The 24,640-nt window shown below is 33.4% G+C and overlaps 1 protein-coding gene across 2 annotated transcripts in view; it reads left to right on the top strand.

Moving 5' to 3' along the window:
• The window catches only part of LOC148945100 (diacylglycerol kinase theta), a 201,028-nt gene extending 193,570 nt beyond the window's left edge, over window positions 1–7,458 (top strand). Inside the window, exon 18 of one of the 2 annotated variants that reach the window (XM_089099201.1) lies at window positions 4,918–7,458. In XM_089099201.1, coding sequence (XP_088955327.1) covers window positions 4,918–5,172 — 255 coding nt within the window. In that variant the 3' untranslated portion in view covers window positions 5,173–7,458. The remainder of the gene's footprint in view (window positions 1–4,917) is intronic. The other variant, XM_089099202.1, reaches the window with a different exon arrangement.
• The last annotated feature ends 17,182 nt before the right edge of the window (window positions 7,459–24,640 follow it).

Here is a 24,640-nt window from a genome sequence, read left to right as displayed (position 1 = left end):
TGAGCACTCTTCTACTCTTCCGAAGAAACAGAAAAAAAAATAAACAGGGCTTGAGTCCAAAAAAAAACAAAAAAAAACAGAAACAGAACAATTCAACTAAAAAAAGGCCTGTTTCTGTTTCTGTTCTCTTTTTGGTAAAACAGAAAACAGCTGTTTGGTTCATTGCCTCTCTAAGCCTTGTTTGACAATCAGTATCAACTGTTTCTCTGAATCCTCTAATACATCCTGCTTTTCTTTCTTTAGCGCCCATGTCTCTACATTGTAATTAATTTGCTTTGTGACGATGCACATATTGAATGAGCTCAAACCACTTCATTATCAAAGAATGGAATATCGTCCTTTGAAACTAAGCCTTGTTCGAAAAATGGGTATATAATTTTATTCTAAAAACTTATAGCCTATCCTTCTTTTAGCACTCATACCCCCGCACTGCACTCTATTCCTCGGCCTTGTTCGGAAAATGAATATCAAACTCTTCCTCTGAATCCTTTAATGCTTCCTCCTCAACTTTCCTTAGCGCCCATATCTCTGCACCATAATTACTAATCTAAGTTGCGTTTTGACGATACACAGGTAGTTGTACGATATAGCCCCTACCTAATATTCTTCTAATATGTTTCTATGACGCTCAGTCCTAATGAAATATACCTATGTATAATAAAAATATAATACTTTATGAACAAATTTGGGCTATATATTTGAACATTAAGGGGGGGGGGGTATATATCATATATTATATATATATCATATTTGCTTTTTATTGTTCCCCATAAAAAGCAAAAACTACGATGTCCAAATTTGTTTCTAAATTAACGAAAAAACTAAGAAAGAAACCAGTTTGTTTTCGAGATTTAACTTGAGTGAGTGGCGTATAATACATAATAACCGGAATTTTTCATGGAGAGAGAGCCGGATTTCCCGATATTATTTGAAAATAAACAGAAACTATTATGTTTATAAAAGGAGTTTCCCCCTCCACAAGACCTTGCTCTTTACGCTAAAGTTTTGACTTGTTGTCCTAATTCTTTAAGAACGATTTCTGAAACACAATTCTAAAAAAAACGTTAGCGTAAAGAGCGAGGTCTTGAAGAGGAGGCAACCCCTTTCATATACGTAATAATTTCTGTTCGTTTAAATTTTGATGTTGCTCCTTACTTTCAATTGAAAAAACTTGTTGTTTTTTATTTAATTTCAGATCATTTAAAAATACCGAGAAAACCAGCTCTCTCCAGGAAAAAGGCCGATACTTGCGTATTATACGCCACTCACTCAACTTTACCATGTGTAAAACTCGAGAACAAACCGGTTTGTTCGTTAGTTTCTTCGTTTCTATAGAAGCAAATTGGGCTATATATTTCGGCCCTCCAAAGTTAAAAGCGCATATATACACTTTTCATTATTCCGAGAAAAACGTCTTCAAAGTTTCTCAAGTTTTGCGATACTTTCCCCACCTGTTGCGCAAAACTAGACACAGGATTTAAGTGAAAATTTGTTAGGACTGGTTTTAGATAGTATTCTTTCCGATTACGTAACTAAAATAAATGCCAGACTTTGCTAACACTGCTATATGTCATGTACGCGTTTTTACCATTGGCGTTTTTTGTTCTCGTAAGAACCTGTCTCAGGTAAAAATACATATGTCCAAAGATACGCGTTTTTACCCTTGGAACAAAATTTAAAGATTCAATTATTTATTCAGAAAGTAAGAGGAAAATCATATTCAAAATACAAAAAATTAGTCAGTAACCAACACTCTTCAGCAGGCCAACAGAATTGGTGCCAGATTGCATGTCTCTCCAAAAATTTCTGCAGTTCTCTGGCATGAAAGGTACAATCTTTGGCAAAATCGAATCTTTTTTCCCAGGTTTCACCCCTGTCACTCCGTTTACCTTTTTAGCAAGAGGATGCTTACCCGCTTCGATCACTTTGACTTGCTTTTTCCGCACAAAATCAATCGACTTTTCTTTGCTATCTGGCGAGGTCTTTTAGGACAGAGATGATTGACCACGCTCAAATCTTACTTGAAAAAATTGTTCTATCTTGACTCCAACCTTTTTCATTATCATGGACATAGATCTGATGGAACTCGCATAGTCAAAAATCTTCTAAGCACATCCTCATGGCATTGACGTGTCTCCTGCTTTTTTCAATCAGGTCACACAGGTCATCGAAGTACAGACCGTCTCTATTTCGAAGCAACAACTTTTTGGCAGGAACAACTTTGTAGGAGATCATGTTAGAGCATTCTTGCATATACCATTCGATTCAGCTCATCGAGCTGAATCCAGTGGTATGTTTAACTCGGAAAGTGACTTTTCGTGTATATACGCGCTTTTTACCTTTGGAGGGCCGATTTGCACATTAGGTTTGCACTAAGAATTGTTTTCTGACTTCAAACTGTCCAAATTCTTTACCCCCTCCCCTTTATGTGTAAATACATCGCCCAAATTATATGTTTCCCATCTATTCTGTCACTTCACTATTTCTTGTCTCACACTAAGCTGAAAGAAACTAACGAAGGAACCGGTTTATTCTTGATTTTTACGCAGCGTAAACTTGAGTGAGTGGCGTATAATACACAAGTGCCAAAATTCCTTCTCCCTACGAAAAAAAAACTGAAATAAAATTTTCAAATTTGGAAAGCCTTATTTTCCATGGGGGAGGGATATTTTTCGGGGTTAAACGCCTAGAACCATATATATATATATATATATATATATATTATATATATATATATATATATATATATATATATATATATATATATATATATATATATATATATATATATATATATATATATATATATATATATATATATATATGTGTGTGTGTGTGTGTGTGTTTGTTTTGTTTTTAGGAGGGGTGGGGGGGGGAAATCTATTCTCATCTCCAAGTAATAAGAAAATTTGGTCTCATACATTTGTTGTATACTGTTTACGCTCCATGATACCGAAGTGATTAACTTTTCGTTATTTGAGTTGGGATTTAGAGACAAAAACTTTTATGGAAACAGAAAACATATAGAATCCTTCTTGTAGAATTTTTCATTAATATTCCATTAAAATAGAAATTGTTTGTAAGAATGTACTTAGTTATGAATTATCGTTTAAGATTTCATACGCATGGTAGTCCATTTTTTTAAAGGCGTATATTTAAGGTAAACGAGACTGATTGCCATCTCCAAGGCTGTATCCAGGTGGGTGGTTGGGGGCTTAAGCGCCCCCTGAAATGTTTCTCTGACTCGTAAAAACGTAACAAAAATGAATCTAAACACATTTTTGATGCGTCTTTTAACGTTCGTATGGATAACGTTCGTTCGTTCCTGGATACGTTCTTGCCTCCACCCCCAGTGCACTAGCCTACCCTATTTGCAGATCGTAACGGCACACAGTAGCTCGAAATCCATTTCCTAATGACCTCTTGTCGATTTGAGAATGTCCTACTTTTGATCACACCAAAGTATTTTAAAATGTACACTTGAGCTAATCTATAATTAATATATTCTTGTTACAGCTTATTGTTTTACATTCCATTGCTCACCTATAAGTTATAATCACAAAAGATGTCGCAAAGCCCCATTTTTAATAGTTATATTTGTCCAGTTAAGTATCTCCAGTTATTATTGGCAATAATTATCATCACTTGACCTGGAAAATATCCATAATTTCTGTATTAGATATAGTCGTTCTTTTAGGTAAGCTATTTTGATGACCTGCATGCACGCCGTAACTTACTATCTACCTCTTTTCTTTCCCTAAGTCAAAATTTCAGATACCCTCGCCGTAATTTACTTGAATTCTTATATAATATACCTGTTTAAACATTAGAGAAATATATCTCCCCGTTAATAAAATCCATGACAGGGGCTCCGTGGGGATTTGCCTCTTCTTTGGATTTGAAGATACGACAAGGAATCTTAGGAAAACTGCTGCTTTATTTGAAATGAAAGAATTTGAGTCTTACCATAGAGGATATTACATCTCACTATTTTTCATTCCGTTTGTCTCCTGTAAATTATAACTACAAACGACGTCATAAAGCTCCATCTATCATTTCCAATTAGCAAGAACCAAGTAAAGACCGAACTGCATTGTCAATACTGTGGTATCAAAATTACTTCAGACAATGGTAAAAAAAATGCTTTTTCTTGTCATAAATTTTATCTTATTTTAGAATTATCACTTTTACCCAAGCCACTATTTCAAGTAATGAGCAACCAAGCGCTTCAACCTGGTCCCATTGGATATTTATTCTCAAAACTTTTCAAAAGATATCTGTTTTGTAATTTATGTCAAAAGATATGTGTGTTGTAGTATCTTGGTAAAAGATGTGTGCTATATCGTCTTGTATTTTATCAACAGTTTGTTTTAATGTTAACTTTTGCTACTTATAAAATTACGTAGATATGAAATTTCTATTTTAAAAGAGCTCTTAAATGCCTCTCTATGATGTTTCAGTGTCCCACTAGCAGCGAAAATGAGAAGAAAAAGAAGAAAATCAATGACTCCCATATAAAAAACGTGATTTTCCTTATTGCTCAAGATAGGGAGTACGATTTTCCTAAAACGGGTTTTTGGCTGTGGTGATTCCAGCAACTCAGTTTTCATTTCGATTCAGTGCCATTTTCGAGGTGTTTCAGGCTTTTTTTTCGACGTTTCCACAGATCTGTTTTTGCAATGAATGTTTAGCAATAAGAATAACCGATATAACACCTGCCATTAATGAATTTGATTCAAATGGTGATTTTTACTCATTTGACAGGTTTTTTTCCAAAAAGCATTTTCTAATTTTCGGTTATTATGGGCTAGGGTTTGTTCTTTACTAGATTACGTCTAACGCCGAAAATTTGATAAGTACAACGTCTTGATTGAAAAATACCCACACTTTCTTAGATAAACTGAATTTTTGTTTTAGGCAACGATGCTGAAAAAGCCAAGAAAGTTCAAACGTAGAAATACGGATCCACATATGGGCCATTCCAGCACCGTGCACTCAAAAGGTGAAACTAGTCGAGCTAGTCGACAAAATATTGTCAAGCTTCCTCCCACATCTGGTGAGCGTTTAATAACTTGGCCTTCAACTAGTCAGAACATTGTTAAAGAAGAAGAAGTTGATAAAGTTACCAGGCGGACCTCAAGGCTTCAAGTGTCGGAAATAGCAAGGAGTTAGACTCCTATTTTGTAGACAGTGATAAAATTCAGTCTTTCTATTTCGTAAATGTTGTTTATTTTATGTTTGTCAGTTGGTTTTGTTGATGAATTGTATTTGAAATCAGCATATATGGTTATGAAGTTTCTGTTTAAACTGCAACATTCTATTGATAATCGGATTTTGCTTTATGTAGAAATTTGGTCCCTCCCAAAATAAGTGAAACATTCAGCTTAGAAACTGTATTTATGTAGACTCATTTATAAAAAGTGAAACCATACTTTTTAGCGCTCAATCCAATAGATCCGTCGTATTTCAGAAAAGAAATAAACAGATGTCTACTTAATATTTAGGTAGACGCTAATGTAGGCTCTTTCTCATATAGCTACTCAAGGGTGCCTACAAGTTTTTCTCGAAAACTATTCATTTTTTCAGGGGTGCTGGGTTTTGGCACCATATTTCCGTAATACTACACAATTTTATAATTTCTGTTCTTGGGTTTCCAGGGGTATGGGACTTTCTGTCCTTACTTGTAGGTATCCTTCTATATGTGGATTTTGTTTTTTATCTTTTCGTAACCAATCAATGCTTTTTGCTGTTGTTTTTTTTTCAAAGTTTACGATGAAAAAATTATCTATCAAACGATTTGAAATTGTTGTAGCCTTCATTAAGATGGTATTATCGAGAAACAGAGAATTGAGATGAAAGTTGTTGTAAAGGTTTAGTAAAATCTTGAAAAGGTTGAGTAAAATGTTAAAAAGGTTAAGTAAAATGTTAAGAAGATTAAGTAAAATGTTAAAAAGGTTAAGTAAAATGTTAAAAAGGTTAGGTAAAATTAATGTAAAAGGTCAGATAAAAAAGTAAATGGTTAGGTAAAAGGCAATTAAAATCAAACTTATGTATCTAGGCAGAAGAACTTGAAAATTAAGACAGAACTCTATTTTTATATTGTGAAAAAAGTGACCCAGGACAAGTATATATGCTAACACAGGTACACAGTGGAAGCTAATATGTTTTTCTTCATTTTTAAGATTTTGAACTGGTAGTGCCACTTTAAAAAAATTAAAGAAACCCTATTCTAGCGGTGCTGCCAAGTGCTACTTTGTCAGAAGGGATGGAAATTGTTTATAAAAAAAAAAGTTTCGAAAACACTGTTTCACAAAATTCGACTTAAATATTTTTCTAGCATGAATATATTAATGCGAATAAAGCTAATCTTATCGGTAAATTAAATGAATTAAATATACCAGTATATTTAAAGTTAATCTGTTTTCCTCCAAATTTAAAATATCGCGCTGACTGTGCCGCTTTTAAGACTAAATTAAAGCACATTTTAGAGACTTCGATGAGTACTACTTTTGATCGTCATAATTATTAGAAAGGACTGTTTGTTCTGTTGATAGTCTGTTTAAAAAAAAACTATTTAAGAAAAAATAAAGAAAACTCTTTTAGAAGAGTTTTACAAAATTTGGCTTATATATTTTATTAATATTAAAGTTTCTACTGCATGCTAATGTCCTATATAACCTTTTGATTTTAAACGCAAAATTAAATTTTAGTGATTGACAAGTAGAATTCAAAGAAACCTCTTCTTTGTTGGTCAACAATAGTTGATCGCAAGCCCAGCCCTGGTAATGAAAATGCGAGTGTCAATCAGCAGCATCCAAGAAGAACAAATGGTTGACCATAGCAATCGTACGAAAACACCTTAATATAATCGACTAACAAAATCTGTTTGAATGGACTTAAAGCACTTGATATATCGCTGCAATGTTCTAATATTAAATATGGACAAAATTAAAAGGGACGTAAATGCAAATATCTACCTCTGCGCCAAGTAGCGCAAAAATACAAGTACTTCAAAACAGAAATAAGGCTTTAGGTCCGATCTCATGAAAATGGTATGAGCTTGATTTTCTAGTTAATGTTTTCATAATCCCTTTGTCTAACTTGTTATGGTGCAACTGCTTTTTTCAGGTTTTAGAAGTATTTGGAATTAGATCGCTTGCCCATTTTGTTCTTTTTTTTAGTGCTTAGTTTAAGAAAATTTCCGACTTAAAATCTTTTCCCTCTGCGAACTTTATCGGCTTTAAAGTGTATTGACGTTAACAAAAGTCCGTATCTCTCTTTTAAAACTTCTAGCTGTGCAAAACTTATTCTAAGAACCAGTGGCTTTTCCAAATAGGCCGACTTGGACTGAAACCACTGTCTTCACTATGGCTTTTTCAGGCGAAGTCGCCCGTGCTCTTTTACTTTTTGTGGTAGATCCAGTCTCCGTTGGTGCTGGTTTTTTTTTTTTTTTTTTTTTTCAAAAATAGACTATAATATTCAACGTATACAAAATCCTTTTCTAATTCATGTTTCAAATTTCTCTTCTTTTCTTTCTTTTATCCAACCTTCTTTTATCCGTTGGTGTTGTTTAAGGCTCGAAATGCAAAATATTCGTATTTGAAGTCGCGTCTTCTCTCGGCTGACTTTTGCATGAATAATTCATAATTAAAAAAGGGCACAACTATGGTTTTAGTGTCATAATTATATATTCCTTTGTCTTGATTTTTAGATTTATTAAGCTGTGGGCGTTCCAAAAGAACATGTGGTATTTTAGCAATATTCACATGCTATGCTTTTTCCGTTAGGGTTTTAGTATGCGATTCGGTTTGGGTTTTAATCTTAAAAAGGGATTTTGTATATTTTTAATATTATAGTCTATTTTGAAAAAAAAATCTAAGGTATTAACGTATAACATGAATCTAACGTAGCGTACGTATTGAATCTAATTGACTTTCCTTCTTGACAAAACTGAGTGAATTTTGTCAGGCGGCTCTTCTGCTTTAAAGGTTTTTGCTTAGTTTTTACTTTTAATTACTTCGTTTTTAATTACTTTTAAAAAAGGCAATACTTTTTGTGGTACTTCCAGTCTCAGTTCATGTTGTTTAAGGCTCGAAATGCAAAATATTCGTATATGAAGTCGCGTCTTCTCTCGGCCGACTTCGCATGAATAATTGGTAATTAAAAAGGGGTTTTTTAGTACGGTTTTACAGTATCATAATTGCATGTTCCTATATCTTGAATTTTAGATTCATTAAGGGGGCGTTCGAAAAGGATATGTGCTATTTTAGCAATATTCACAACCTACGCTTTTCCGTTTGGGTTTTAGTATGGATGATTTTCTGCTTTTGCCATAGACGTATTAATTTATAATACTCTTCAGACAGCGTAAAAAAATTATACCCGTTGAAATATTATTTACCCGTATAAATATACTCGTATAATATTTGAAATATTATGCCTGTTTTTCTATGTTTTCATTTCGTTTACTTGTAAAGACAGTATTACATGTGCTCATTGTGCACTCCACCAACAAAGGTTTCTTTGTACCAACATGTGCTCATTGCGCACTCCACCAACAAAGGTTTCTTTGTACCAACATGTGCTCATTGTGCACTACACCAATAAAGGTTTCTTTTTACTAACATGTGCTCATTGCGCACTCTACCAACAAATGTTTCTTTATACCAACATGTGCTCATTGCGCACTATACCAACAAATGTTTCTTTGTACCAACATGTGCTCATTGAGCACTCTACCAACAAAGGTTTCTTTATACTAACATGTGCTCATTGCGCACTCCACCAAAAAAGGTTTCTTTATACCAACATGTGCTCATTGTGCACTCCACCAACAAAGGTCCTTTTCTGGTGGTTGCCAGCAATTGAACACTTTGGCAAATACTGAGTTAAAGTTTGATTTTTACAGTATTATTGTCTTTATTCTTTTTAATTGCCTGGTGGCTGCTTTTCTGTTCGAGCACTGTATGCTTTTTCTATAGTATATGACTCCTGTTTAATTAACAACACTGGATTAGAATTAATTATAATTATATTAATAATTAATTATAGTAATCATAGTTAATTATAATAATTTATAACTGATTAATTTTTACCGACAGTTTGTAACGGTACCTTGTGCTCTTCGTTTGAACTCCTCCGTAGAAGTTACATAACGTCTGTCCACTTTTAATATTATTTAATCCTAACGGCTTTTTTATACTATTCAATAAAAAAACAAGTTTTTCAACTGAAAGTAAGGAGCAACATTAAAACTTAAAACGAACAGAAATTATTATTTATTTGAGTGGGTTTACCCCCCTTGGTCAATACCTCGCTCTTTACGCTAAAGTTTGGAATTTTGTTCCAGTTCTTTAAGAATGACCCCTGAATCACAAAGGCCGTTTAATTAGAATAAATAGCTCTTTTGAAAGTACTATAAAAATTTTAGCGTAAAGAACGAGGTATGAACGAGGGGGGAGAACCCACTCATACGTAATAATTTCTTTTCGTTTTAAGTTTTTATGTTTCTCCTTACTTTCAGTTGAAAAAACTTGTTTTTTTTACTTAATATCTGATTGTTTTTTGTTTTTTTAATTGTAGCAAATCTGGCGCCCCTGTCATGGAAAATTCCCTTCCCCCACGGAGAATTCCTCTATGGAAAGGGCCATGGAAGATTTATTTATCCTGGTCTCTTTAAAGGATCAAATCTTCAACGAAGATTTAGTACCTGTTTACAGTTATGAGATCCATGCTGCCATATGACATTTTAATGTCGCATGACTTTTATATTATATTTTATTTTATATTTTAACCTAGTCTCTTCAGAGGATCAAATCTTCAACATAATCCAATACCTGTTTACGGTTAATGCTATGGCATTCATCCTTTAACATGCAAGTAAAATTTTCAAGGCGGCCACAAAACTACGGTGAATCACTAGGGGCTCAATATTATCACGGTTGCCCGTCTTAGGGCTAGTAAAGGAATAACTAGCCCATACTAACGGAAGATTTGAAAAATAGAAAGAGACAAAATAGATTTCAAAATATAGAAAAAGACAAAATAGAAAGAGAAAATTTTGGCAAAAAGCAAATCTTTCACAAAAGGCAAATCTTGACTAAAATATATGCATTTTACTTCTTTTTTGACTTGTGGTTGAATCTTGTTTCGACAACAATCTTGTTGATCTTGTTCAACAGCAACAGAATTTTATTGAATTCGTTTTTCTACGTTTTGTCGTTTTATGAAAATATATGATGCGAGTCGTTCACGTTGGCGCCCATAAGCTGAGTTTAGGGGGGGGGGGGGCTTAGCTGGTCTAATCGGCACTTCTAACAATGTATAATAGAAATCTCAAAACAAAAATATAAAATATAAGGCAGTATATGCAGAATAATGTACATATACCTTGCAAAAAATGCTCAAAAGCAATTTGTTCCAAAAGGTATTGCCTTTTTTTCTTTTATTTGCTTTTCTGACTTTGTTTCGAGGTGTGAGGGGTCATATTTTCTTGAGCGTAATCTTCATCATGGTAAGGTGAATCCTGTCAAATGTTTAGTTAAGTGTCAATTCTAGTGATAGCCAACTAGCCTACATTCTAGTAAGCTAGGGGTTGGCATTGCCATGATGAATGCAAACTATTCATTATTTTTGAAGTTGTTCATGTAAACGCTGAAAAGGTCATCAAGAAAGTTCCAATTTCAAAAAGGTTATCTTCGTCGTGATAAAGTGAACTTTGTCAATTTTGTTTATGTATTAATTCTACATGTAGACAACCAGTTTAAATTCGGTAATTTAGGCAGCGTTGCCACGATGAATGCAAATGTATTTTGGATGTTATTTTTAAAGCTGTTCATGTAAAGACCCATGGATTAATTTTGACTTGGGAACTTCGTTATATTTGGGAACTTATGTCATATTTATGTTTCTCTTTAGGTTTAAAAAGTCAAAAAGCGATATATTTTTTGGGGGAGAAAGAGGCTTGTAGCTAGAAGTTTCGAACAGCATTTTCAGAATAAGAGATTGGTATTTTTTATGATATAAAAAATATAGTTAGTCACAGGTTTTTACATGTAAAACATCCTTCATATTAAAGATTAAAATTGAATAGCAATAACTCGTTCCCAAAAAGTATGTTATTGAATGTAATTATGTAATTAATAGCAAAGACTATGCTTATCTAGAAGTGCTGCATTGTGCTTTTGTAAAACTAGTAAACAATTAAAGCTAACTTTTCCATTAAAATGCTACTTTTATATTCTTGAAGGTTGAAAGATTGACAATGGGAACAACAAAATTCTGATAATATTATGGGTAAGATAACTTTAAAACTGATGTTATCCCCTGCGTAGAACATGTTTCCCATCAAATCGTAATGTGTTTGTGTCGGTTATTCAAAAATGTGTTTGGTTTCCTATCGTATTGTTTAAAATATCATAATTTGAACAGAACAAGGATGCCTGATATATCATTTTGTCCGTTAAATAGGAATTCTCTTCATTAACACATTTAAGAGCAGAATATATTATAATACAAACGTAATTTATATCTAAAAATAATTATAATGATTTTTATAGAAATAATAACAAAAAAATCAGAATTTCGGCACACGAATTTGTATCTTTTCATTAAAAGAAAATGGTTCCAACAAGTGAGAGGAAAGGAATAATTGCTTATGGAATAAGTTAATTCATTAAATACCTTGAAAATAAAAATAAAATTTTTAGGACAAAATAAGGTCATGGAAAGTATATTGGATCAATCGATCGAGTGTGCGTTATTTTCAAAATTTGAAACCACCCCAAATTTGGCAAAAAGAAGTCTGCCATCTACCTTGAAACAGCCCGTCAATGAAAAAAACGCTATTTCCGATTTAACACCCATGGTGGATTTAGTAGGCTTTATCAATGTATAATGTAGGAATTCGTAAATGTAGGAATTCGTAAAATGGTATATTTTTATGAATGTTTTTGTTTGTTTGTTTATTGTAAACTATAATTGTACATATGACACAGTGAGTGTCATAATATTGTATGTGCATTTGCATATCATTTATTTTTATTGTTATTTATTTCTATGTTTGCTTCTTGTCTTACTTTCCCCAACTTTTTTTCTAGTGTCAATGTTATTAAACGATTCTTTATCTGTTAAAATGGTTCATTCAGATGTTAACAAAAATTAGAAAAACCTTAAGCTACACAAGTGTTCCTTTAGAATGCCAAGGACGATGAAAATTAAGTCTGATTGTTTGAACAGGTTAAGTGGAAAATTACACAACCATATACGACTGTGATCATGTAAACCATAAACCATATAGCTTACACCATACACCATAAAGAGCCGAGGACAATAAAAATGAAATCTGATTGTTTGAGGTGGTTAAGTGGAACATTACACGACCACATATACCTAAATAGAAATAGGAAAAATCTGAAATTCAATTTTAGTAAAAAAAAAAAAAAAAAAAAAAAAAAAAAAAAAAAAAAAAAAAGAGACCTTTGTATGCAGTTAGGAAGTTTCTGGTAGAAGCCGGTGCCAAATTTAAAGGATAGAAACGTGGTTGATAAATCACCGAAAAAAGGCTAAAAACATGTTACACCAAACAGCTTTCCTTTGAAGGTGTAGTTGTCTTTGAAAGTCAGCAGATTGTTAATTTTTGAATCTTTACAAAAACAAAGGGCGTTGTCAAATTTAACTTATCAGTTTATTTTTCCAACGGTTTTACGTGGTATTACTAATGAAAATATGAAACTAGTCTAAAAATATCTTAATTTGGAAACAATCAAAAGAAAAATCTTAGAACTGACGATATTTGGATATGAATAGACATAAGATGGGTCCAGGAGGAGGGGGGTGTGAATTGTTTTTATTCAGATGTCCTCGGTACATTAAGATTTTGCTGTATTGGAAAAAATTATTTTATAATTTGAATTATTTAAACTACAACTGCGCCAATTTTGGCGCTGCCTGGGTGTCTAATGCCTATATTAATTTTTGACGATAATTTAAAAGGAAATTCCTTCTCTTTAAAAATCAAAGGCCTTGAAGTTGCAACATAAATTTGAATAGTTATTAATTCGTGTCTCATTTTTCCCAACTTGTTTCTACTTTCAAAATTTATGATTATCATTCAGATGTTGAGAGAAAATGAGAAAATTCAGATGTTGAGCAAAAAAGTTTGAGTTACGAAAGGATTCCCGTGATATTTTTTCGCATTGACCAAAGGGCTTTCCAATTCGAAGTGTTTCAATTTCCGCTATTTCAATTTGAATTTAGCGCTGCCCGGTCGCCCATTGCCTAAATGAAAATTGGTCACGAGGTATAAATTTAAAAAAATGCTAGGTTTTTTTTTTACGAATAATATTCGGTGTTGGAAAGAAGGGTGCCTTAAGCCTGTATTGGAATGCTACTAATTCGTACCCTAAGATTCATACGCAATTTAATCTTATGAAAGGAAAATAATGTTATGGTAATTTTAGAATAGGTATATACTTAAATTAATCATTCTTGATTTAAGAAATTCCCTTTTAGCTAGTCAATCCTGTATATTTACATTCACAAATAAAAATTACTTACCTTTCAAGAACCATAGGCTACTGGAAAAGAAAATTTTTCTCTAACCTTCTTTCATTTGGAGGAAGTTTAACCTCCCTTCTTTCATTCCTCTTAGTGGAATATAGTAGGACAAGGTATTCAATATGGGTGCTGATCGGATGATAACCCACCTTTTGATACGGAAATGACGGTTTTAAATTCTGAAACGTTAGAGTTTTCCAACATAAGAAAAGTGCATGTCATAAATAACGTTACATGTTAAAAACAGTAACTAAACATGTAACGCTAAAAATAAAATATATTGCAAAAGTCAGATTTTTGTATTTTCAGACTATTTTTCAATTTTTCATCAGTACCATCAAAATAGAGTGAGCTACAGAGAGTATGTTGTTTCGATGTAAAAAAAAAACTATTGTGGTAGACAGCTGAACTTTTATCCTAACAAAGATCTGAGGGGGAAGCAACCTCCCGCATATTTGTAAAAAAAACAATAATTTTTACCAAAATTAAAAATGACTATAGCATTTGAAAAAAAAAAATTAGTGCTTTCCCAATATAATGGTCTTCTTTAGAATATCAAGAATAATAAAATCTTCTAAATTGTAAATTCAATAAATACTTACATCCAGGTGCTACAGATAACTTTAAATAAAAACTAATTTTCAAACTGTATTATGTTCTATTTGAAACTTAATGTGATGCCTTTCATAACTTAAGGTTTTTTTAGTGACAAATTTCTTTGCCTTTGAGTGATGTGTGATGCAAACGGGTAAATATCATACGCAAAATTTTGCTTTTTATTTCTATCAAGAAAAAAACGTATTTTTATGTGGGGAGTAAATCTAGGAGGACCTGTGCCCTCCCCCAAGATTTTGAAAACTACCTTTCTTGGGGTATTTCATTGAAAAATGCCTTTGTGTTATTTTAATTGGAAAATTTAAATTAACAAAAATTTTGCCCTCCACCCTACATATTAAAAATACATCCCCTACCCTAAGTTTTCGGGAATTGATGCCAATGAAATAGCCAATGGTTTAGTGTCGGAATAGATTGTGTTTAAAATAAAAATGATTGATGTAATACACTGGTGTCAAAATGACTCAATTATAAGTTGGGTTATTAATTTGGCCCAGAGACTATAATGAAAATCATATGTTTATAGATCAAGGGCATATTCAGGATTTTTGTTCAAGGAAGGAGGAGGGGGGCACTTCCATCGTCTGACGCTTTTCTTTTTCTGTCATATAATATTTCAACTTATGAGGAATAAAAGTCCCTTTTTAAAAATAGAGCGGAATATACAGTGCCATATTCTCAGTTCGATCCCACTCTCTAAAAAGAACCCTTAAGGTTGTTAATGCATGTTTTAGGCATGATATACATAGAAAATGTGTAATAAACTATTTTCTCAGACAATCAAATCATTTTCTTCTATAATGAGATACACCCTTCAATGCAGGTGTTTAAAATAATCTATCTTAATAAGTTAACTTCCCTTGTTCTACGTTGTTGATTCTTAATAACATTTAAAAATTTTGGTTTTTGGAAAGCTAAAAGGGGGGGGGAGTAATCCAAGGGGATTACTTGGGACGATATTTTCATGGGGGAAGGGATATTTCTATGAAGGGAGCGCCGGATTTCCAAGCATTATTTAAAAAACGATCAGAAATTAAGTTAAAAAACAAGTTTTTTCAACTTAAAGTAAGGGGCAACATTAAAACTAAAGTAAGGAGAAGATTTCAACTTAAAGTAAGGAGCAACATAAACTTCAAGGGTCATTCTTAGAGAATTGGAACAACATTCGAACTTAAGCGTAAAGAGCGAGGTATTGACTAAGGGGCAAACCCCATCATACAGATTATAATTTTGGTTCGTTTTAAGTTTTAATGTTGCTCCTTACTTTCAGTTCAAAAAGCAGTTTTTTTTTGTTTAATACATTAGGATTCAAATGCGGTACACCTATCAAACTAAAAGGGGTTTTTGGAAAGCTAAAAGGGAATGCCCTCGAATGGGGTAAGAAGAAGGTATAAGAGAAGATTAATAATAAGTAAAATTTAATGGCAGAACACTATGTAGACTCGAATTGCAGTCTCTTTTGCAAAGGATTTTTGTTGGTCATTTTGTCGTCATGAAATCCAAATTCGACAATAGAAATGAAAATACTAAAACAATTTTCAACGGTTTCAATTGTCAAAACCGCTAAATGATTATTGGATAAGCGTTAGGTCATCCAATTGGGTTACCGTTACAACTTAAATAAATATTAGGTGTGTACAGGTCCAAAACATAGGGGGAAGGGAGCGTCAAATGATTTGTCCATAGGAAAACGAGAAGGTTTAAACGAAAAAGTATATATTTAGTCCACTATTTCTATAGAAGGTTACTTTTCTCCGATATTAGAAATGCACCCCTTTCATATATATATATATATATATATATATCAGTTTGTTATCGTCTGAATGTTATCCATTTACTACATTTACTTCTCACCGTTGGTTAATTTTTATTATTTATTTTCTGTCGTTTTTCATTTATCCCTTGGTCATTTCTGTTTATAGTGTTGAATGGTGTAAATAACGTCTGTTTTTATTTATTTCTTACTGTGACGATGTTTGAGTAAGACAGTTAATTGTCAAAAACATTTATTTGTATTCGATTTAATTTTGAAAATAGCCTTTTATTTAGGAGGATTAGATTTGCTATCGCGTTTGAAGTTTATTCATGGCCGATTGCTATTTCTTTTCCTATTAAATGTTGTTGTTTTTTTCATGATCCACGGTACATTATCTCAAAGTCCACATAATTAGAAGGTTTTAGTGAATTTAATTTCTTTGAGGAAGGGGAGGAGGGTTAAAGGTTTATTATTTTGACTTTAATTTTTAAACGAGAGAAATAAGCAAAAAAAACTGGTAAAAATTTTGGACAGTGTGTTTTTAATCAATTTTTAAATTTTTCAGCAATTACACTGAAATTGAAGGCTTTTGAAATTGAAGATCTTACTAACACACTTTGAAGCACTATATTCAATACCAATCCTTTCCCCCTACTCAAGGCCCCACTCATAATATTTCATTTGCAGCTAGAATTACAGAAAACTGCCCGAAGCCCCGTCACTAGCGCTGTGATTTTACTAGTGCCGGGATTTAGGTAGCTTTAATTGGGGCCAATCATACTTTTCATAGAATTTTCTGATTGGCTGAACAGTTCTAAGAATAATTCTGATTGGTTCACTAACTAAATTCCAGTCTCAGCAACATCTCACTGTAAACAGGGCTTTAAGAGATGGCTTCTAATCAAATATGTATCCAGAGTGTTCAGGGGGAGATGGGTTAAGGGTATTTTTACCTGCATTTTTAGGAATGATTTGCGACTCAGCGGAATATTTTTCTTTTATGAGAAAAAGTCTTTGTCTGCATTTGTATGTCCAATTTCCGAGCCTGGGAAATATTGCTAGGGGAGGCGGGGATTAAAACTCAGTAACTTTTATCCCCCTGAATACTACCCTGCTTCTAAGGATTAATCCTGCTGCGAAATTGTTCATGATGAATCTGATCAGAGTTAACACAGAGCGCACATTGTCCTGTTTGTTGCGTTTTTCTTGAAGAAGCTATGAATTATGATCACATCTTAAGAAATAAGTAGTTTATATACTTTCAGTTAAAGATAGTAAATTTTTGGAAAGAAAGGGTAATTTTTGCAATTTTTTCCATTTTTGTCTCTTTTTAAAGCTCATTTGTCGGTTTAGTACCACTGGTACGAGAAATTTTCTGAAGACAGTATTTTCTTTGTCTCTCAGTACTTTTTGCCCGTAAGAAGGTGAGTTTCAAAAATTGAAAAGGCTACCATGAAACTAGTCATGCTAGAAACTAGCTTATTAATGATCCTGCCTAGAAAATTACATTTCTAGTCATTAATTTGTATTCAGAATTTAAAAAACGTCTTTATAAAATTCAATTAACGACCTATAAGAATTTATTCTGTTGGGAAGGAGTACCAATGGGCGAGGGGGCAACAAAGTGACTCCTCTAGATCTCGAAAACAAAAAACTTATTTTCACTGAAAGATACTTTTTTTTAATGAAAAAAAATCGGAAAAAGAACTGCCTCTTCATTTCAAGATATACATTTTGCCCCCCCCCCCCCTATTTCCCTACATTTTTGAGAGTTGGTACACTACTAGGAAATCCGCCAAGCTGTTACGACCGCTGATCCGATAAGATGCCTCCCTCATCTGAAACCAAAATGTTATATATAGAGCTATTCAGTAATTTTAAATCAATTTGCTGTCTCAGAATTTTTACTCATTTGCCCTTTGGCTTTTTTTCGGTTAAACATTGTTGTTTCACGTCACAAAATGGATGAGGATTTCCCTTTATTTTGGTGCTATCTCTTTTGCTTCTGAAAAGGGACACTAAAACTTTCAATATATGTTTCAATGATCCTTCTCCCTATTTTCTATGATCAGTGGTTCGATACAATCATCCCTTAAGAAAATAATCCATGACTGAAACATTTCCAAAACAGAAAAAAAAACATCCATGAGTATCCACATTTAAAATAAAGGCAATTCTGCAAATTTAGAAACTGAATGATTTTAACCTGATTATTCCGAATCACCATAAAAAGTTTATTATTTTGATGCCCAAATTGTTATCAAAATTACATTTGTAAGAATTTTGTTTACTGTTGATACTGTGATACTTGTGATACAAAAAGTGGCTGTATGTTTATTAAGATTAGTGTTGCCGTAACATGGGCAAACACTTGGATAATAATTTTTGTCTGCATTCCCCCAAGCATTCGCAAAAGTATTTCTAGCTGTTTGGATTGACAGACAAATTTTCCGAAGCTGAAACCGCAACCTAAGACTGTCAGTTTCCTTCCTTATACGTTGTTTCGCCCATAGACTAGGGAAACTGAAAAGTCAAAATTCAAATTCAAGAAAACCAACCAACACTATCTAATAGTACATAGCAACATTCCGAACCTCCTGAAAAAAACTTAAATAAAAATCTACAGTATACATTATTGTAATTGGCTAGGTTTTCATTATTAAACCTAGGCTGATATCTAAAAAAAAGTTGAATTGTTTACCCAAATGGAAAAAGAGAAAATCATGTTGAGTTAGAAAGAAACAGAGACATGAAATTGATCCGAACAGAGCAAAAAATTAACCACATACTTTTAATAGATAGAATTTACTTACCATAGGAGGGATTGAACCTGTATACCCATTATTGAATAAATAAACTCAGATCCACTCTGCTATTGTAAGGTATGCACATGGAAATTTTATCTACTAGTCTGCTAAAATTCTTTTCATACAAGAATTATAGTAGATAATGTACAACCATTCTTTGTTTAGCTGTCATCAGACTTAAAATTTTATTTATATAGATTGGTATTTCAAAACATGAAAAGGTAATATCTCGGTATGAAATAGGCAAGCACGGATACAAGGGGCAGGGTCGGAAAAGGGGCGATTGGAACGATCGGGCCCGGCGCCGCCACCAAAATGAACAATTGATTTTTGAAATTATGAAGTGTTCTTAATAATTCCAGTAAGCGTTGCTTCTGCAGAGAGATCATTTTCCAGGCTAAAACCAATAAAAAAAAAAAAAACTAGGTGATATCAACAATAAGCCAGGATAGACTAAGTAGCTTAGCAATTATGTTGACTGAAAGTGAAGACACAAGGAAAATAAATTTTAAACCATTTTAGAAGCATTTACAGAACAAAAATTTAGAGATATGTAAATTCACGTGCCTATATTCGGGGATGTAAAATTCAAAAGGTACTTTCAGCAGTTTCATAATATCTAGGGGACCCAAACGTAAATTAAAGTTAGCACAAAATGAGTACAAAAAAAAACAAAAGAGGACAAAACCGTGACCGCAAAAGAAAAAAACTGGACCATCAAATGAGATAAGATCAAGAAAATGACCTGAGAAACGTAATTGTGAGACGGGTGATAATAAACAACCTAGACCAATGGTTCTCAAACTTATTTAGACACTGTACCCCTTTTTACTCACAATACGTTTTAGGTAGCCCTTCTCAGTTACCGGCACTAAGCAAACTACAGCTACAATATAAATAAAATTCTCAGTTCTAGAGTTAAAGGATTTTTTTTGTTGGCCAGCCGCCTACCCTCTAAAAATTGTTGCATACCAAGGGGTACGCTTACCACAACTTGAGAGCCACTGACCTAGGTCATCAAAAGTGACAAGACCAATTCAAGCAACTAAGGCCAAAGGCACTGAAAAAATGTCTGAAGCAATGATAAACGAAAATAAAGATAAAAGATATATGTAGGTAAAACATTAGCGAAACCGACAATTAGTACAAATCAAAAACGAAATTGAAGAATAAAGAAATATGCAGTTAAAAGGTAAGTGACAGCGAGACTCACAACGACTCAAAACGAAAGTGAAGAAAAAATATATGCGGTTACAAGACAAGCGACAATGAGGATCAGAACGAATCAAAATGAAGAATAGAGAATTGGGTAGTTAGAAGATATACGACCGTGAAAGCAAAGAAGTATGCAGTTAGAAAATAATCAGCAGCGAGAATTACAAGCAACAGCATGAACTAGAAATGGCCTAAGATGAAAGTAAAGAACAAAGAATTGTAGGGTTAGCAGACACGCTAAATCAAGTAACAAGAGGTTCAAAAATGACAGTGAAGAACAAAGAACTGTCCTGACAGCGATAATCAGAACGAGTCAAAAATGAAAGTGCAGAAGAAAAAATGTACTTGTGTACATGGTACACACTCAAGAGCAAACCGGTTTTATATGTTTGTTTTAAGAGACAATTAGCTTACGCTTTGTGGAAAACAAGTGACGGATGACAGAATACATTGGACTTGTATAGTTTGGGCAATATATTTGCACATTTGGGGGTCGGAGTTGGGGTAAAGCATATGGACAGTGTGAAGTTAGAAAACATTTCTTACTTCATAATATGCAGAATAATTATAGCTAACAAATTTTGCATGCAGACCCGATATACTTTACCCCCCCCCCCTAATGTGCCAAAATATAGCCCAAGTTCGTTTCTAAAGTATTATAATTTCATTTGGAATACCTAACTTCACTTGTCGAGTGTGTACCATTATGCACACAAGTACCGAAAAAAAAATTATGTTAGAAGAACAGCACCATCACAATATTCAACGTCAAAAAATTGTGGCATAAAACCCAGTAAAAACCTACAAAGATCGCGTAAACTACGCAAGTCTATTTAACAAGGGTACTCCTATGTTAAACGGACTCTTTTATATAGTGATAATTTGGTTAATGCTAATGAAATAAAATAAAATAGGATGAATATATAATAGTTTAGAAACAAGTTTGGGCTATATATTTGCACATTAGGGGGGGGCGTTTGGTAAAGGATAGCATATATTATTACATAACCTAGCCGAACCTAGGTACCTTTGCCCCCCCTGAACCCAAAAAACAACAGTTTAAATATCGTATACGCAATGAAAACCACGCTATACATTGTATTACTCTTAGCGGTGTCTTGAATTATCCCGTCAAAAGCAGGTTTTTCGTCACTGGTTTCCATTGCAGTATATAAAAGAGTCCGTTTAGCATAGGAGTACCTTTACAAGTCATTAGGACTCTTCAACTCTATATGTATTCACTGTGGAGTCCTCCATTATCCCACAGGAAAAGTAGCCAGCAAAGATGATTTACTTTTAGGCAGCTGCCTGCTTGGTCAAATTGCATTACTGCATCAATAATTTTTAAATGAATTTGTTTGGCCTGTTATAGTGCAGCGGTCGCCAACCTGTGGTCCATGGACCACTGGTGGTCCATGAAAATGTTTAGGTGGTCCACAAAGAAAATGGACCATTATTAAACAATGTCTATTTTTTGTATTTCATGAACATAAGAAAAGAAAAAAAAAATAAGGAAACTTATCATAGATCAAAAAATAAAAGTTACTTTTAATATTATAGAGCTTTATTGGGACTGAAAAAGGCTAAACAAAATTAACATTAAGTTTTGTTGGCACATTAACGATTTCTGCTGCTGTACATTCTTGAACCAGCATACGTCTATGACAAGATTTATTTCCTTTTGCCTTTCTATTTCTGCTAACAAATTTCTGCGAAAAAGTTTCATTCTGTTTCAATTTTCAATCTGGTCTCCAGTATTAGTTTACCTCCTATGAGACCTACACGTTCCTGATTTTCTGAGACCCCGCATAAGCTCTTTGAAAGTACGTGAGCATATGCTCTCAAAGTTGAAACATATGAAGTGCACAGCTATCAATTCGAAATTTATTTAATCAATGGACTTTCCTGAAACTAATGAGTGAGGCAAAGGAATATTTTGCACTTCTTTGAAAAAAGTGAAGATAAAGTGATGAGAATAGCAATAATAGTCAGCTGATCAGTGAATTAAACTTACTGGAGCACACCCAGTCCCCGTCAGACAGCATTTTAACGAACATTCAAAAAGGAGGCGAAAATTAAAACGCAAAATATCTCTTATGAATGTATTTATGTATGTTCTCGAAAACGACTCCATATTTTTTCGGGAAAATTAGTATCTTGGGATATTCTCGCATTAAAAAAAAAAGATCCAGATAGGTCAGAGATGTAAACGGGTAAATGTCCCCTCTCCCAGAATTTGAAAATTACCTTTTTTTGGGGTATTTTCATTGAAAAATACCTTTTTTGGTATTTTCAATGAATAAATAGAAAATAACGAAAAATTTGCCATCCCTTCTTAATATTAAGAAATACACCCCCTTACCCTAAATTTTTGGGAATTGACGCCAATGAAATAGACAATAAGGGTGGCAAGAGATCGTGTTCAAAAGGAAAATGATTGATGTAATACACTGAGCCCAATTATAAATCGTACCATTATTTTGGCCCAGAGACATTATTAAAAATCATATGTGAAGAGATGAAGGGATATCTAGGATTTTCGTTCAAGGGGGGAGGGAAATTCTGTCTTCTGACGTTTTTCTTTCCCTGTCATATAATATTTCGACTTATAAGAAATAAAACGTCCTTTTTATAAATAGAGTGGTATATAGAGTGCCATATCCTGCATTCGTTCCCACTATCTAATTCTATATTGAAAAGTACTCTTAAAGTTGTTAATGCATGTTTTAAGCATGATGTACATACAAAGTGTGTAATAGACTATTTTTTCAGACAATGAGATCATTTTGTTCTGTAATTAGATACACCAGTAGGAATGGGTAAGAAGGTACTGATGTTACATAGTTCTGTTTGTTTCTCATGGTTCTGTTTGTTGACGCTGTACTAAGTTTACAACATTGCCAGATAAGAAAGGTACTATTTGGTACTTTAAAAATACATTTTTCAAAGTCAATCAGGGAACTTGGAAATACTGTGAGGAAAAAACACATGCGCACTGAATACTAACGGGGCAATGGTATTGATCTACGATGGAGACAAGATCAAACTAGATTTTCGGGAAATTGATTGCATAATTGACGGGGAATTATAATATAACATGATGGGACTCTTTCTAGGTCAATGGACTTACGTAAGGTTTCTCTTACATCGCAATTCAGCCTTGAGATTTTGCTTATAATGAACATGTATTAAGGTTAAAGTATCATACCGTCTCAAGACATTATGGAGAAAACACCAAATGGTGTTGACTTGGTAGCTTTAGCTACACTGATTATTATGTGAGTTCTGTTTGGTAAATTTTCTTAGGTTTTTCCAAATAAAATCATTTTTTGTAGCCCCCCTCCAATATATTCAAATTCAGGGTATACCCCACCCCCCAAAAAATTCTCCACTATGCGATGTTTACAGTCCTTGGAAAGCATAAAATACGCTCTTTTTTACAGTGTAAACCCCTCACCGCTAACGATTTTAATTCTTTCAATGGAAATAATTCCCTTTTCGACAAATATATGCAATTTTTATGTTTTCTAAATTCAAGCTAAAAGAGCGTATTTCCCTAACATCCGTCAACTCTTAGGTATTAATATGCTGATCCCCGATGACGTTAAGCCGCTAATAGGTCGACCTGACTTTATCAGTTCGGTAAACAGGTTAAAACATTAATTATTGCATCCCGCCAAATGCACATCCGGCCTGCTAAATTCTCGTGAATTAGGATAGCAATGGTTTCACAAAAAAAGATACTTTTTCTCCGGTCAAATTGTCTAGAGTAAATCTCATGAATTACAAGAGAGGGCAGATGTTGTTTACGATAAATATTTACACATATTAATTTTAATTGCTTCCATTTTGAGTAGTCAGTGTTTATATGGGAGGAGGTAGGGGTGGTGGTTAAGAAAAAGATACATACCTGCCATGAGAAGGTTTATTGAAGCGGGGGTCCATTTAAAAGATCTAAATTGATACATCTTTTGACCCTAGAGGAATAATGATAGTTTTTAAGCTTTAAAATAGAGCTTTATTTGCTTTAAATGCGTTGCATCCCTAGACACGTATTTAAATTTTTTCTAAATGGTAGAAATAGGAACAGTTATTTCTAACACATGACTACTTTTTGACTGGTTTATTTCCTGCATGGATTGTATTTAAATTTTTTCTAAATGGTAAAAATAGGAGCATTTCTACTATAGAGCTACTGACTGTCGTGGTGTATTTCTCGCAAATTTTACTTTTTCCTCTGCTGAAAAGGGTGGAGGGGCTTCTTTGGACAATGGCAGATGCTTTCTAGACAAAATTATACCTTACAATAAATTTTGTTTTTCTTCTCTAGAAGGGGGTACTAATTTTTTTCAGTAAAATGGGGACATTATTTTATACTAAATTTTCTCTTCTTTTTAAGGACAATTTTGACAAATGCCCCCCTCCCTCAAAGAGGGCTAGGGTTAATGATGCTACTCCCATGCATCGGTTGGAGTTGGATGGCTCATCCATGCCCACAAAACCCCAAAGGAGAAATGCTGACCCATCTATGTTCCACACGCAAGAATGAGAAGTCGCCGGCCCTTCAAGAGCAACAATCATCGTTTATGGTAAGAATGGTGGCCCTTCACGACCAATGCAAGGTGAGAATGTGGCCCCTTCAGCCCTCAACATACAAGGTGCAAATCTAAATGTAAGTTTAAATTTTATT

This window comes from Artemia sp. Qi Xiang Cuo, chromosome 13 (genome assembly GCF_049724085.1).
Source record: "Artemia sp. Qi Xiang Cuo chromosome 13, ASM4972408v1, whole genome shotgun sequence".
NCBI classification, from domain to species: Eukaryota; Metazoa; Arthropoda; class Branchiopoda; order Anostraca; family Artemiidae; genus Artemia; species Artemia sp. Qi Xiang Cuo.
The sequence above is the reverse complement of the archived record's forward strand: the minus strand, read 5'-3'. Positions and strand labels throughout refer to the sequence as shown.